At 40.9% G+C, this 16,466-nt stretch overlaps 1 protein-coding gene and 1 long non-coding RNA gene across 4 annotated transcripts; both read left to right on the top strand.

The window, feature by feature from the left end:
• Positions 1–1,505: 1,505 nt before the first annotated feature.
• epdr1 (ependymin related 1) lies at positions 1,506–12,609 on the top strand. The gene is made up of 3 exons (XM_041841469.2): positions 1,506–1,883; positions 2,553–2,761; positions 11,123–12,609. The coding sequence occupies exons 1-3, from the start codon at positions 1,582–1,584 to the stop codon at positions 11,311–11,313; spliced, it is 702 nt and encodes a 233-aa protein (XP_041697403.1). The 5' UTR covers positions 1,506–1,581; the 3' UTR covers positions 11,314–12,609.
• LOC121534874 lies at positions 4,568–6,556 on the top strand. Of its 3 annotated transcripts, none has more exons than XR_005994689.2 (4): positions 4,568–4,933; positions 5,487–5,548; positions 5,767–5,919; positions 6,286–6,556. It is a non-coding gene; the product is annotated as an uncharacterized LOC121534874 (long non-coding RNA). The 3 variants fall into 3 exon arrangements; XR_005994688.2 differs by having other exon boundaries at positions 5,767–6,051; XR_005994687.2 differs by having other exon boundaries at positions 5,767–6,556.
• Positions 12,610–16,466: the final 3,857 nt, after the last annotated feature.

The raw sequence follows: 16,466 nt of genomic DNA, 5'->3' as shown, positions 1-16,466 counted from the left end.
ATACATTGTAATTGATTATTTTATTGTTGGGTTTTGAGTTTGCAAGAAAGGCATTTCACTGTACTTGTGCATGTGACATTAAAACTTGAAACTAGATACATGTCTCTTCCCCCTAACAGTAGGAGTCGTTGTCCACAAAGCGGCACAGAGGGCTGTCTAGCTCCCGCCTATCCTTTCTTTTGATTGGTGGATACATCTCATTATTGTAATATTGTTTTTGAATATTCAATGAGGGTTGTTGACGTCAACCGCCTGTATTCCATGGAGAGAGACGCTATTCTACCATGAATATGCATAGCCATCTCGAGACAACCCCCGATATAGTGTGTTTTCTCAAAGTTGCCGGGATGTCACCTGTCCTACTTATATCAGTACCCTAGTAACAACTTAAGCATTACAAAACTTATATTCGATCAATAAACCTCACGTAGCAAACAAGCAATACATGTTTTTGTTGACCAAATTCGACACTCATTTACCTCCCTACAAAACTCCTTGCTTGGTTGGCGAAGCAACGAAAGAACGCCACCTACTGGAGTGAGACAGATTTTCCGCCGAGTTGGGCCTCTCTCTTCCTCTCTGACAATTGTAATGGCGTCTTTTTGTAGGCACTAACTCCGCAATGGTTCGTTGAACAAAGCCTATGGGGAAATACATTTGGTTTTTGTAGGGTTTTTGGATAAACTCCCAAAATAAGGTTTGTGGTTAACACAAGTTTAGAAGAATTTATACGTTTTGTTCTATTAGATAATCTTCATCAGCTAACGTCACTTTTTGTGAATTATTAAACATTTATGTAATTAAAAAAAGCACATATAGCACAAAGTCTTCATAAATCATAAAGGTCATGTTAACTGACTGATATGATCTCATAGAACAAAACGTATAAGACCTCCTGACCTCCTAAACCTGTGTTAATCTCAGACCTTATTTTCGTCATTTATCCCAAAACCCTATTCTTTCCCCATAAGAATGGCTGAACAAACTAGAGGTAGGCTAACTCATTTCCGGGTTTTAGGACTACAAGCTGGCGAGTTCTATTGTCAAAGACAGTACAGTATGGTTTAGAAATTGTGCTATTGTTCTATGTGTGGCGAAACTAGCGATCAGCTGATTGATGGAACCAAAACTTTTACAAGCCTGCCCTCTGGTGACAAGGATGATTAAAAAAAACATGGGCATGGACAGGTCTAGATAACGGAAGATATAAATAATAACCTAATGCAATTTAGCCTACGCACTATTGGCTATTATTTGTATTTATATTATTTATAAATAAATACATTGTATAGAAATAAAGATAAAAGTGGCAAATATCCATTTAAAACATGTAAATTTCAAAATGCAAAATGTTCCTGTGCTTGTTAAATTCTAAGGTATGACTGCATATCATGCTATATTTGTTTACAATAATTAATATAACATAATATTACCTTAAATCTATAATTTTTATGCAAACATGTTTATTATCATAGGACGGATTTGCGACTGCGTGAGCTGCTATGAAAAAAACAAGAGCTTTTTATTTGAGTGTAACGGTATCAGACTCTGTGGTGTTATCAACCTGCTGCCACATATCAAATGGAATCAACAGTTCATGATTTTTACCTTCATTTGAACGAATTCCATATCTCCAGGATGACCCATTTTTTACCGCTCGTGTTTGCATTTTGCTTGGGAGCGGTGGTACCTGCTTTGAGCTATCCGGAGGCAGCTTTCGCACCGCCAGCTCAGCCCTGTCTTGCGCCCTTGCAATGGGAGGGTAGATCCGTCGAATATGACCACAGCACTGGGCGGAATACACGGGCCACGGTGTCGTATGATGCACAGAACCAGAGAATAAGGCTTCTTCAACAGAATAAAAAACATACACCATGCCAGAAGTAAGCAGGCTACTTTGAAACATTCGTTTTTATTCACGAATAACGTTTGTCCAACTAGTGAGGTCAAGTAAACAAAGATTAGGCATTGTGAATACTGATGATGGCCGCTACCAAGCGTCCATATGGCTTGATCTGTCCTTCTACCAGTGTGATTGCAGACCCAAATAGACAATAACAGAAAAATTCTGGAACAAACATATCCAATCTAAGACTTTTTGTGTGATATTGAACCTCTACCAACATAATAAGTAATAAGACTATACATTTTTTTATATGTATATTTTAAATAATAAGCATATGTGTTCTTTATGAACTAGATTTTTTTGTTTTATGTCAAGACCTATGAGTCAGCATTGTTGCTGACCTTCATGGAAGAAGTTGATCCAATGCCCTGTTCTTTGATAATAACCAAGTAATTAGATTATTGTTCAAGGTCTATCTATGCTGTGAGAAAAACACTTTTCCTCTTTTTGCTCTGGCGGTTGTCATTTGTTTTACTTAGGCCTATTAGGGAAAATGGCGAGCTTATCCAAGAACAGGGCATTGGATCAACTTCTTCCATGAATAGCTACTATTTACCTAGCTACAGTATGATTGATTCAAATCACGTGCATTTTCTCCTGTTATTACAACTCCTATTATTTCCTTTGTTTTGCACGCACTCTCCAGATACTTTGAGTTTATCTACCTGTACAACAGTGGCCTGCTGTTCCAGATCGAGCAGAAGACGAAGCAGTGTTCTAAGATCGCCTTGACCCAGGCCTGGGACCCCTTTGACATCCCTATGAACTCCACCTATGAGGACCAGTACTTTATCGGTGGTCCTGGAGACATGATCGAGGTGCAGGAGTGGTCAGATAGGAAACCAGCCCGTAAAAGTAAGTATGTGCCTTTGAACAGGGTATGGTAGTAGGTGCCATGCGGTTTGTGCGTCAAGAACTGCAACGCTGCTGGGTTTTTCACGCTCAACAGTTTCCCATGTGTATCAAAAATGGTCCACCACCCAAAGGACATCCAGTCAACTTGACACAACTGTGGGAAGAATTGGCGTCAACATTGGCCAGCGTCCCTGTGGAACTCTTTTGGCACCTTGTAGAGTCCATGCCCTGACGAATTGAGGCTGTTCTGAGGGCAAAAGTGTGTACAACACAATATTAGGAAGGTGTTCCTAATGTTTTGTACACTCAGTGTAGCTCCATTGTGTTACCAGGTGCATGTAGAAAAACGGTATACTTAGAAGGAAGCGAAGGTCCCTGATGAAGTTCCATTGAAGACCAAAACATTGGTTTATAAATGTTTGGAAGCATCAAGCTCACCAGTGGGCTGGCGTTTCCATTATATTATTTAGAACAGGAAATGCTTCAATGTTTACTTTTATTTTCTAATGTTCATGTCCAGAGCAATGTTAAACGCCCACACCAGTAGAAATCAACTTTTTCAAGCTGAAAGACAATGGCCAGAGCTTACCCATGATGTTGCACAACGATTTAAGTCTTCTCGACTGAGATGAGCCAAACAGCCTTGTGTCCACTAGGTCACTTGAGCAATGGAGCAAATTAAATTAGGGGGTGCAAACGTATGTTTTTGCACTTTTTATTTTTATTTTTTTAACCAGAGCATTATCATAATCAATTGGGTAATTTATAAATATTCACTTATTTTTTAGCTAGCCTGTATTAGAAATATATATGACCATTTTATAAATGCGTGATATGATAGAATTGTGCAAACCTGCTCCCCTCGTAGCCCCAAGATGAATGGTTTTGACCACTAAAGTTTTGTTTCACTACACACTCCACTGCAATTTATGGAAGATGCCAAAACTTTGGAGATAACAATAGGCTAGTGTGGCGAAGTTTTCCCTAAATCAATGATTATGCCATAGAGCCAGCTGGCTAATATTTTGAATACGGTTTATAAAAAAAACAAACATGCAACAACCGATAACATTAGCTAGCTAGATAAGGTTAGCACGATAGCTAGATACAGTTAGCATGCAAGCTAGCTACACTGACAGCCTTCAGTGCCCTTTGTTTATAATAATAATATGCCACTTAGCAGACGCTTTTATCCAAAGCGACTTACAGTCATGTGTGCATAAATTTTTTACGTATGGGTGGTCCCGGGGATCGAACCCACTACCCTGGCGTTACAAGCGCCATGCTCTACCAATTGAACTACAGATCAACTCCACATGGAAATTCTCACACCCAATTCGTGAATATGTATAACTAGCCTTCATCATTCTTTGGAGGTGGAACCTAAACATGCATTTTCTCTCCAGGACATGACATTATTTTGAAATAGTGGCGGCAACGTGCTTTAAAGAGGAATTTCTCCCTGGCTCTGCCACAACATATAGTCATTACTATATTAACAACATTATCCAAAACACAAGTTTGAACAAGTACATTTTCATTTCACTGCTAGAATCGGGAAGTTTTGACTTCCGGTGTATTCGTCTGCTCATAATGAAGAACCCCAAAGTCAGGCATTCATAGCGAATGCAGATACCGCCCCGCTAAATAGATTGGGCGTGCCCACAAATTTATGCCGTTGTTTACTTCGAACGACAAACACAAAGTAATGTGGTCCTCTGTAGCTCAATTGGTAGAGCATGGCGCTTGTAACGCCAGGGTAGTGGGTTCGATCCTCGGGACCACCCATACGTAAAACATGACTGTAAATCGCTTTGGATAAAAGCGTCTGCTAAATGGCATATTATTATTATCTCAGAACTTCTCTAGGTAATAAAAAAAGGTGTGTTTTTCACCAACGTTTGTCATCATGCCCGTGTGCTGTTCTGGCTGTCTGTGCTAATTACAAACAAGCACGAAAATGAGGTATCTTTCACCATTCTACCTGCCAGAGATTTACCCCGATGCTGCCAGTGGGTTGCGGCTATCAATAATTATGCTTACGATGACCAAAGATTATCAGAGTGATTTTCAGGCTGAACAGATGGGGAATCCATTTTAGACGACAGCTGAGAAGTGATATGATACCATCGTTTTCTCCCTTCACAACAGAATGGAAGATTCTCGAAAGAGGTAACGTAACGTTAGCTGGACTAGGTAAATTAGCTAGTTAGCGTTACAGTCCTGTATTGAACACTGAAAGCCATCAGCTAAATCATTTAGCTAGCTATCTTTTGATACACACTGTCAATCAATTTCGCCTATGCCATGGTAGTCACTGCTAGACTGGTAGCTAGCTACCTTCAGTAGAGTAAACATGTTTGTCTGTTCAGTCTATCTTTGACTAACGTTAGCTAACGTAAGATAGCTAACGTTAACACATAAGAGTAACTCAATCTGGTAGTCATCTATTTCACCCTTGTCTGGAAAACACTCCGTTACTAAAAATGTAATTGTCGATATAGCTAACTCACCCTCTGTATGTTGGTAGTAATGATGAATGTGTATAAATTGTGTATGGTTGGTTCTCAGCTTGCTAGCAATCTTGCTGCCAATTTAGTGAAGCTAACAGCAAGCTGACAATATTGAAATGTCCATGTTAGGTGTGCTAAATTTGCCAGTCTAATAGAGATCAATGCAATTAGTGGGGTGGTTAAATTGTGTATCATTGTGTGTTTTGTTGTAGGTGGTACATAATCTGATTCCACCAGCCTGTGTTTCCAACCCCTAGCTCTGCATAAATTGAAGGTAAGTTGGCAAAAAAATATTTACAAGCTGATGGCTAAGATAGCTCAATTTACAGTAAGCATGGCATAAACATGAATTGGGTAGTGTTTGAATGGGTTTGTGTTATGGGGTTAAGGATGGTTAGATGTAGCCTGAGCGCCACAGAGTACCTTCCAGACCATGTAATCAATTTAGTCTACCCCTTTTCTCTTTTTACATTTTCTCTTTGTAAAACTCAGGTTATCTGGAGGCCTTCCACATGCCCTGCTGAAAAATACCCTAAAGTGGGTACACGAGCATGAGGGAGGGGACACACCTTGCAGTTATGGAGCACAACAAGATTGTGGGACAAAAACGAGAAATGGACACTGTATAAAATCAAGACTACAACAGTAATGACACAACCACCTCATTCTTCTCTATGCAGATTCTCAAAAGACAATACAAAGACACGTCTACAAAAATCCCCTGCTACTATTGACAAGAATGATCCTCAATCTCCCATACACCACAATACATATTGTGTAAGAACTTCCCTCCTTTCACACCTTCTGCAGCCCCCCAGCCCATTCACTTTGTTGACTGATCTTTCCTCTCAAAAGCAGCTCCCAATGGCCCTCATTGTCCCTAAACAATGCACTAGTCTGTCTCTAAACACTTATGTCCCAATCGGTTGACACCTTTACCAACAAAGGCATTGCCCTACGTCCCTTCCACAAAAAGTGTAAAATGGTAACACCACAACCATGTCTTTCCAGGAGATGTGCAGTACCAGCAAACCTTCTGCAAGAGGTCCAAACAGTTGGTGGTTAAGGTCTACGAGCCCTACACCACTTCCGGCAGTCTTATCCAGCTGGCCGTACACTACAGACGGGACAAGACCATTCGCCACAAGCGTTCTGCTTCCACAGCCCACCATGCCTACACCATTGCCAGTGTACCGAAGTTGGATAAAGGACCATAAAATAAAAATATATATTTTCGATCAATCCTTGAAATGTGTATACCTTTATGGATTCACAGAATATATTTATATAAGCTGTACAGGGCTCTGTAGCATCAAACAGATGTTAGACATTTAGATACAGTTGAAGTCGGAAGTTTACATACGCTTAGGTTGGAGTCATTAAAACTAGTTTTTCAACCACTCCACAAATTTCTTGTTAACAAACTATAGTTTTGGCAAGTCGGTTAGGACATCTACTTTGTGCATGACACAAGTAATTTTTCCAACAATTGTTTACAGACAGATTATTTCACTTATAATTCACTGTATCACAATTCCAGTGGGTCAGAAGTTTACATACACTAAGTTGACTGTGCCTTTAAACAGCTTGGAAAATTCCAGAAAATGATGTAATGGCTTTAGAAGGTTCTGATAGGCTAATTGACATAATTTGAGTCAATTGGAGGTGTACCTGTGGATGTATTTCAAGGCCTACCTTCAAACTCAGTGCCTCTTTGACATCATGGGAAAATCCAACGAAATCAGCCAAGACCTCAGGAAAAAAAAATTGTAGACCTCCACAAGTCTGGTTCATCCATGGGAGCAATTTCCAAATGCCTGAAGGTACCACGTTCATCTGTACAAACAATAGTACGCAAGTATAAACACCATGGGACCATGCAGCTGTCATACCGCTCAGGAAGGAGATGCGTTCTGTCTCCTAGAGATTAACGTACTTTGGTGCGAAAAGTGCAAATCAATCCCATAACAACAGCAAAGGATCTTGTGAAGATGCTGGAGGAAACAGGTACAAAAGTATCTATATCCACATTATGAGTCCTATATCGACATAAGCTGAAAGGCCGCTCAGCAAGGAAGAAGCCACTGCTCCAAAACCGCCATAAAAAAGCCAGACTACGGTTTGCAACTGCACATGGGGACAAAGATTGTACTTTTTTGAGAAATGTCCTCTGGTCTGATGAAACAAAAATAGAACTGTTTGGCCATAATGATCATCGTTATGTTTGGAGGAAAAATGGGCAGGCTTGCAAGCCGAAGAACACCATCCCAACCGTGAAGCACGGAGGTGGCAGCATCATACTGTGGGGGTGCTTTGCTGCAGGAGAGACTGGTGCACTTCACAAAATAGATGTCATCATGAGGAAGGAAAATCAGTCAGGAAGTTAAAGCTTGATCGCAAATGGGTCTTCCAAATGGACAATGACCCCAAGCATACTTCCATAGTTCCAAAATGGCCATCACAAGGTATTGGAGTGGCCATCACAAAGCCCTGACCTCAAGCCTATAGAACATTTGTGGGCAGAACTGAAAAAGCGTGTGCGAGCAAGGAGGCCTACAAACCTGACTCAGTTACACCAGCTCTGTCAGGATGAATGGACCAAAATTCCCCCAACCTATTGTGGGAAGCTTGTGAAAGGCTACCCGAAACGTTTGACCCAAGTCAAACAATTTAAAGGCAATGCTACCAAATACTAATTGAGTGCATGTAAACTTCTGACCCACTGGGAATGTGATGAAAGAAATAAAAGCTGAAATAAGTCATTCTCTCTACTATTATTGACATTTTACATTCTTAAAATAAAGTGGTGATCCTAACTGACCTAAGACAGGGAATGTTTACTAGGATTAAATGTCAGGAATTGTGAAAAACTGAGTTTAAATGTATTTGGCTAAGGTGTATGTAAACTTCCGACTTCAACTGTATATCCAAATCATGTTTATTTGTCACATTCTAAACTACATGGGAGTGTACAATATATAATGCCAACTCAAACAGAGGACTGGGTATTCAGCAAGAATGTTATATGGTAAAAGTAACATACCAAAAAAAACAGTATGAACAGTGTAGTACAGTTCAGTGTGTTTGAGTGTGTCTCAGGTGTAGTAAAGTGCGGAGAACTGTAGCTACAGATTTTTACAACTGATTTTTGGTATCCATCACTGGGATTTACAGGATAGGTACTGTTTGGTGTAGCACAGGGAATTTTCGAGAAACCTTGGCGATGCTGTCTTCGTCCTCGATTCGTGGAAACAGGACTCTCAAAATGTCCGTGTTCAGTTGCAGGGTGTCCATTTGAATTTAGAAATTGCTCCATTATTAAAATCAATATTTTTCAAATCATATTGTATTTGTCACATGCGCCGAATACAACAGGTGTAGACCTTACTGTGAAATGCTTACGAGCCCTTAACTAACAATGCAGAGTTTTAAAAAAAAAAGTCTGAAAAATGTGCTAAATAAACTAAAGGAAAAATAGTAACACAATAAAATAATAGCAAATAATAATTGATCGAGACAGGTGCATGTCCACCCCAAAGTGCTGCATGTCACGATGACAGACACCAGTCTCGATCAATGAGAGAATACTGGAAATAGACGATGGCGGCGTACACATTGTTGGATTACTTGATGGAGCAAAAAAAGTATTTACTTTAATAACTGAGCATTTTCTAAATTCAAACTGACCCCCTGCAACTGGACATGGACATTTTATGAGACTCCTGTTTCCACGAATTGAGGACGAAGACAGCAAGGTTGGTCGAAAATTCTGTGCTACACCAAACGGTACCTATTCTGTAACTCCCAGTAATGGATACCAACATGTTTTGGTTAAATCACATTATCTGGTGTAACAATCTGTAGCTAAGAGAACTGGTGATCAGCAGATGATGGTAGAGGTGGTCATGATGAAATTTCCATTCCAAAGAAACATACAGTAACTTCAGGGAACACTTGTAGGAGGAGTGTTGTCATGATCAAACTGCCATTCAGCTCCTCTTGAGTCATCTGTTTGAAATCAGGCATAATTTCCAATCCATCAAGAGGGATACAGTTCACAGGATACAGTTTTTCTACAATGACACACACAGGCAAAGGAATTATGTTTCTCTCCAAGAATCCACTCCAGGAGGAAGCCCAGGCACCACACAGTATTGTCTGTAAGACAAAAAATGTATAATAAATTACACTCCAGTGCACAATTTGAACGACAGTTGAACTGTGCCAGCATAACAACATTAGGGTAGACTAGTTGAACGTGCATAGGCACAGAGATTACATTTAGAATATCTAGCCTAATATAAATAAATATGGCGTAACCCTCAACCTTTGCACAGTGACCAGACCGTACAATGTACTTAAGTAGGTAGGCAGACAGTATCAAGCTACAGCCATGTCTAACAGGCATGCTTAGGCAAATATCTGCACAGTAAAACCAGCTTATCAGTTTTAGAGATTTACAACAGTTAAATTATTGTTTCTCCTCACTGTTAGCTAGCTAGTAAAGCTAGCTTGCTGGATAGCTAATCATTGTTATTTACATCTGTTTGGAATCCTATCTTGCATCATGCCTATAATTGTGTGATTTTAAAATGAATCCACGGTCATAATCATAACCAATGTCAAGCCTCGTCAATTATGTTACATAGCTAGCTAGTAAAACTATTTACAGTTGCTGATGTTACACATGTTTGCTAAAAAGTTACAAATGGGAGGCCTGGCGCATAGTAACAAGTTAGCAGGTGCCAGGCTAACTAGCTAGCCAACTCCAGTCATGTGCTAACATTTGCTGGTAAACCTAGCTTTAGGTGGCTGGTTGTAACGTTATAGCTTGCTGTTTAGTAGCCATATCTACGACTAAGTCATAGATATGGCTACCTGTAGTTGTTTAGCTAATTTAGCTATCTAGATTAGCTAGGTACCTACCTACCTAAGTTAGCAAACATAAAAATAATTCGATTTCCCCCCACTGTAACACAGTAGTATGTTAGCTAGCAACACACAATATGGGTTTCAGTAGATAAACTAAAGTTAATTTGTCAGCTTGTATATTTAGCAATGAATCCGCTGATAGGAACATCACTGAAAGACGTCCAATAGCTCTATCGAACAAGGACAACCATATCTACACGCACAATGTCATGATGAAAACAAGCCCAGATTCCCCCAGGGTGAAATTCCCCTTTAAGGGTGTTCAGTGCAAAGTGCTTGTCAGGAGATGACAAGCAACTTATTTCAAAAGGTCAAGGGCATCATGTGAGTCACAACGGTCAACACAGATTTTGTCCACTTTACCTCTGGTGGCCATTTCCTAGTCTTGCTGCAAATTGGTTCTTGGTGAAATGGGATAGTTTTCACCGCTCTGAGAATACAGACCCTTGCACAGTATCCTATTTCAATGTTGTGATGTCTAACTCATAATTGTGCATTATTGTGAAGCTATCCATGTGCATAGTGTTTTTTCAAGTATATTTTTTAAGGGATTTTCATATTTTATTGAAAATATGGTGAGAGAGGTTGTGTCAAAGGGCAGTTGGCCTGATTCAAACCTATGCAGACACTGTAGATATGTGTGTCAAATGCTGCACCAGTACTGCTAGACCAACTAGGCCACTTTATGTGCATAATGTTTGACTTCTTAAATCATGTGGAACTGACCACTGAGTCACAGCCTTGCCATGGACTGATTAACTTTTGTGTGTGTGTGTGGGGAGGGGGTGCTTATATGATGTCTGTATGTTTTTAACCTATGGTATTCTATATAGATGCAACAGCACATTTTAATGTACACATTTCCCCTCAGGGACAATAAAGTAAATCCTAATCCTACCTCTCCCCGCTACACCAGATGAGGCGTGGGTGGGCGTCTACACAGTGAAGGACTGCTACCCCGTCCAGGAGACCTACACCAGGAACAGCAGCGTCACTACCTCTACCCGCTTCTTTGACCTCCAGCTGGGCATCAGCGACCCGGAAGTGTTCACACCGCCCAGGAGCTGCGAGTCGGCCCGCCCGGAGAGGATGGACTCCGACTGCTGAGGCCTTCAACTTTTCCTTTTGACCCCATGCCCTTTGACCCCATATACTATATCTGATGTAGGATGAAGTTGCCCATAGACGCTCGTCTTGGATCAGTTTTCTCATTTCCCCCATTAATCAATAAGATTAGGATTGAGGGAGGAGAAGTTGATCCTAGATATGTACTCAGGGGAAACTTCACCCCGGAGGACTACATCGACTAAGGGGAATGTCCATAGTCTAAAATGGCTTCCTCTCCTTGCCTTATTTTATTAATTCATTTGTCAGGGACCATGCACAACAAACGTTGCACCTGATTTAGCTACATATCCAATTTTGATCTGTGGTCTTCTTGACTCCTTTCCTTCATTTACACCCATCTTGTCTTTTTAGACCGATGCAGCAAATGAAGGAGAAGAGATGAGGAGAGGAAGCCTCTTTGGACTATTGAAATACACCCCTGTTCTCTCAGCATAAAGCTACATAGTGATGGTAACAGTATGGCTTACAAAGAGAAGCTAGTAGCAGCCAACTAATGTAGCACACAATATGACAGTATATACAGGTGGGCTAGCATAGCATAGGATACACAGGATACAATTAGCGGCTAGCAAATACAAGATATACAAGAAAAACTAGCATGCTAGGCTAGCAGGCCACAGGCTGTGGGTAGTAGCACACAGTATATACAGTGGAGGCTAGCACACTAGGCTAGTAGGCTCACCCCTACAGCAGTAAGTACAGTAGGGGTGAGTTTGCATTAGGGTTATCGGCTAGGAGTTAGCATGCGATGTGGCTAACAATGCTAGTATGTAAACAACAGACATCTTGGTAGAGGCTAAGACTCTAAGAGGAAGTGACCGGATGTTATGAAATCACCGGTCTGCCATTTTAGGCGAGTAACAAGAAGGACTAACTGGTAGCCATCTTGGGTTCCATAAAAACAATGAAGGGACTACTCATCATGGCCTGGATACTGTACTGTACCCAGAACTATGCCAAGCAGGTAGATAAACAGGTTATGTTACATGGGATTGCAGACAGAAGTAATCCTGACATATAACAACTGAAACATGTATAAGCATATACTAACATAATAATATCAGCCTATAACATGAAAACAGATGCAATATGATTTGTAGTGATTCCTATGTTGAAGATGTAAAGAATATTTGCTCGTCTGTGGTGTGTAATGAGGAGCAACCAGATGCAGAATTTGACATATTTATGAAGTTGCTTGTTCCAGTTACTAATAAGCATGCACCCATTAAGAAAATGACTGTAAAAACGGTTAAATCCCTGTGGATTGATGAGGAATTGAGAAATTGTATGGTTGAGAGGGATGAGGCAAAAGGAATGGCAAATAAGTCCGGCTGCACAGCCGATTGGCAAACATACTGTAAATTAAGAAATCATGTGACTAGAATGAACAAAATAAGAAGAAACTGTACTATGAAACAAAGATAAATTATATAAAGAATGATAATAAAAAGCTTTGGAGCACCTTAAATGAAATTTTGAGCAAAAGGCAAACTCAGCTCCATCATTCATTGAATCAGATGGCTCATTCATCACAAAACCCACTGATATTGCCAACTACTTCAATGATTTGTTAATTGACAAGGATAGCAAACTTAGGCATGACATGCCAACAACAAATTCTGAACCTACACATCCATGCATAACTGACCAAATTATGAAAGACAAGCATTGTAATTTTGAATTCCGTAAAGTGAATGTGGAAGAGGTGAAAAAAATAGTGTTGTTTATCAACAATGACAAGCCACCTGGGTCTGACAACTTGGATGGAAAATTACTTAGGATGATAGCGGACGATATTTTTACTCCTTTTTGTCATCTCTTCAATCTAAGCCTACAGGAAAGTGTGTGCCCTCAGGCCTGGAGGAAAGCAAAAGTAATTCCGCTACCCAAGAATAGCAAAGCACCCTTTACTGGTTCAAACATCCAATCATCAGCCTGTTACCAACCCTTAGTAAAGTTTTTGAAAAAATGGTGTTTGACCAGATACAATTCTATTTCACAGTAAAGAATAATAATAATTTGGTCTCTTCACAGTCCCCAAGTCCAGAACAGACTATGGGAGGTGCACAGTACTACATAGAGCCATGACTACATGGAACTCTATTCCACATCAAGTAACTCATGCAAGAAGTAAAGTTAGATAAAAAAAAAAAAAAAAGATAAAAATACACCTTATGGAACAGCGGGGAAAGTGAAGAGACACACAGGCACAGACACATGCATACACACACATGATAACATACACTCTATACACATATGTACGCATGGATTTTGTGTTGTAGATATGTGGTAGTAAAGTAGTGGCCTCAGGGCACACACACTTAATGTGTTGTGAAATGTATTGTAATGTTTTTAAAACTGTATAACTGCCTTAATTTTGCTGGACCCCAGGAAGAGTAGCTGATGCCTTGGCAGCAGCTAATGGGGATCCATAATAAATACAAATACAGATTAAATAAACACAAAATGAGCCCTAACCGGCAGTAAGTACACTTACATTGTCAAAGACACACTAAACACGAGTCAGGGAGTACAAAATAAGGATTGTCAATTTGGAAAGGGTCCATAAGTGTGTTGAGGTAGAGGACAGATAGATGGTGGGCCGAAGCCTTAAGGGAGGAGCTGATATTTTGTATATGACAGTAAAACATTCTAATGATGACAAAAACTTGTTGGCACCTTCAATTCTTACACATTTTCTCATAATTTTTTTTTTATTTAAACACTCAGCCGCTCAGAAAAATTTGGCCAAGTACTAAACTTAAAACCAATCAGAACTCCCGTACATACCCCTCGTGATGAAGGCTGTGCTTCTATCTACGATGTAAACACAGCCTCTTGCGAAAACGCAAGCTGCTGTCTGATGAAGAGGAACAGATATAGCTAGCTAGCTCTCAGACTGAAAAAATATAAATATCTGTTTTCGAGTGCACTTGAAATATGCAGCATGCAATACGAATTGTATTGATGACAATCTGTCAGTTAATTAAATTGTTGAATCATGTTTTGACATGATTATACAGTATGTCTCGTTTCAAGTAACTAGCTGCAGGCTTAAAGAAACATATACTTTGCATAGAAACCCAAATAAAAGCATGTAGATAGAAAGATGTGTGTGTGTCATGTTTGCTAGAATGGAGGGTTAAAAATGACAGCTGCATATTAGCCAATACATATGGCATAGCCTACACATAAAGCATACCTTGCAATACAATCTTCTCTAAAAACAGTTGTGCAATGTGCTCTGCAATAAGATAACCAGAGTTTGATTTGTAAACCAGATGAGTTCTCAAATAGCAGCTGCCCAATACCATGTTGGATGCATTGGAATATAAGGTACAGAGAATGAAGTATGATTAAAGAAAAAGCAGTTGGGAAATTAATGGATGAGTTTCAAATACTACATTCTTAATGAATGTGAGTATATTTAGGTGCTGAAAATGAATAACTTTCCTACTAACAGTGCTGTGGAGGGCATAATCTTACAGTCCAGAAATGAGAGCTTTACCATCTATGCCAAAAGCCTGGGCCTCTGATGGAGACTTTAGAATTGCCATCAATACATGCTTCTCTCTAGGAGCATTTGTGTGCCCAGGACTCATTAGCATATTGAAAGGACCCCACCCATGTAGCTGACCAATGTAGAGAGAGACATTTACATCATTTAGCAGCTGCTTTTTTCCAGAGCAACTTACAGGAGGAACTAGAGTTAAGTGCCTTGTTCAAGCGCATATCGACAGATTTATTACCTAGTCAGCTCAGGCATTCGAAACCAGCAATCTTTCGGTTACTGGCCTAACACTCTTAACCGCTAGGCAACTCTGTACCGGACTTGGATCCGCTGCGCTCCTCCGCTCACCGGACCTCGAGGGTGTCTGACGCACCGGCTCCTCCGTCAGCCACAATGGGTTTTTTGGCCAGCGAGAGGCACAAAAACTGCTGGACCTCCTCTGCCATCTCACCAGCCGTTATCATCGGCAGTTCAATGGTCAATCAATCAATCAAACCAAATGATTTATAAAGCCCTTTTTACATCAGCAGATGTCACAAAGTGCTATACAGAAACCCAGCCTAAAACCCCAAACAGCAAGCAATGCAGATGTAGAAGCACGGTGGCTAGAAAACCCCCCTAGAAAGGCAGAAACCTAGGAAGAAACCTAGAGAGGAACCAGGCTCTGAGGGGTGGCCAGTCCCCTTCTGGCTGTGCCGGGTGGAGATTATAACAGTACATGGCCATTAAGGCCAGATTTTTCTCCAAGATGTTAAAACCTTCATAGATGACCAGCAGGGTCAAATAATAATCACAGTGGTTGTAGAGGTTGCAACAGGTCAGTACATCAGGAGTAAATGTCACTTGGCTTTTCATAGCCGGGCATTTACATTTACATTTACATTTTAGTCATTTAGCAGACGCTCTTATCCAGAGCGACTTACAGTTAGTGAGTACATACAATGTATTATTATATATATTTTATTTTATTTTTTATACTGGCCTCCCGTGGGAATCGAACCCACAACCCTGGCGTTGCAAACGCCATGCTCTACCAACTGAGCTACATCCCTGCCGTCCATTCCCTCCCCTACCCTGGACGACGCTGGGCCAATTGTGCGCCGCCCCATGGGTCTCCCGGTCGCGGCCGGCTACGACAGAGCCTGGATTTTAGAGGTTGAAATAGCAGGTGTGGTAGAGAGAGAGAGTTGAAAACAGCAGGTCTGGGACAAGGTAGCACGTCCGGTGAACAGGTCAAGGTTCCAGAGTTGAAACTGGAGCAGCAGCACGACCAGGTGGACTGGGGACAGCAAGGAGTCATCAGGCCAGGTAATCCTGAGGCATGGTCCTAGGGCTCAGGTCCTCTGGGAGGGGAGGGAGAGAGGGAGAGAGAGAGAATTAGAGGGAGCATACTTAATTCACACAGGACACCAGATATAACAGACTGACCCTAGCACATAGACTATTGCAGCATAGATACTGGAGGCTGAGACGGGGGGGTTGGGAGACACTGTGGCCCCGTCCGATGATACCCCCAGACAGGGCCAACCAGGCAGGATATAACCCCACCCACTTTGCCAAAGCACAGCCCCCACACCACCAGAGGGATATCAACAGACCACCAATCTACTACCCTGAGACA

This window comes from Coregonus clupeaformis, chromosome 21, assembly GCF_020615455.1.
Source record: "Coregonus clupeaformis isolate EN_2021a chromosome 21, ASM2061545v1, whole genome shotgun sequence".
Lineage (NCBI taxonomy): Eukaryota > Metazoa > Chordata > Actinopteri > Salmoniformes > Salmonidae > Coregonus > Coregonus clupeaformis.
This window is presented reverse-complemented; position numbering and strand designations above follow the sequence as displayed.

Coding starts and splice junctions, on each gene's coding strand:
- epdr1 (XM_041841469.2), top strand. CDS start 1,582: ATGGAATCAACAGTTCATGATTTTTACCTTCATTTGAACGAATTCCAT. Junction 1,884..2,552: donor AAACATACACCATGCCAGAA/GTAAGCAGGCTA, acceptor CGCACTCTCCAG/ATACTTTGAGTTTATCTACC. Junction 2,762..11,122: donor TAGGAAACCAGCCCGTAAAA/GTAAGTATGTGC, acceptor CCGCTACACCAG/ATGAGGCGTGGGTGGGCGTC.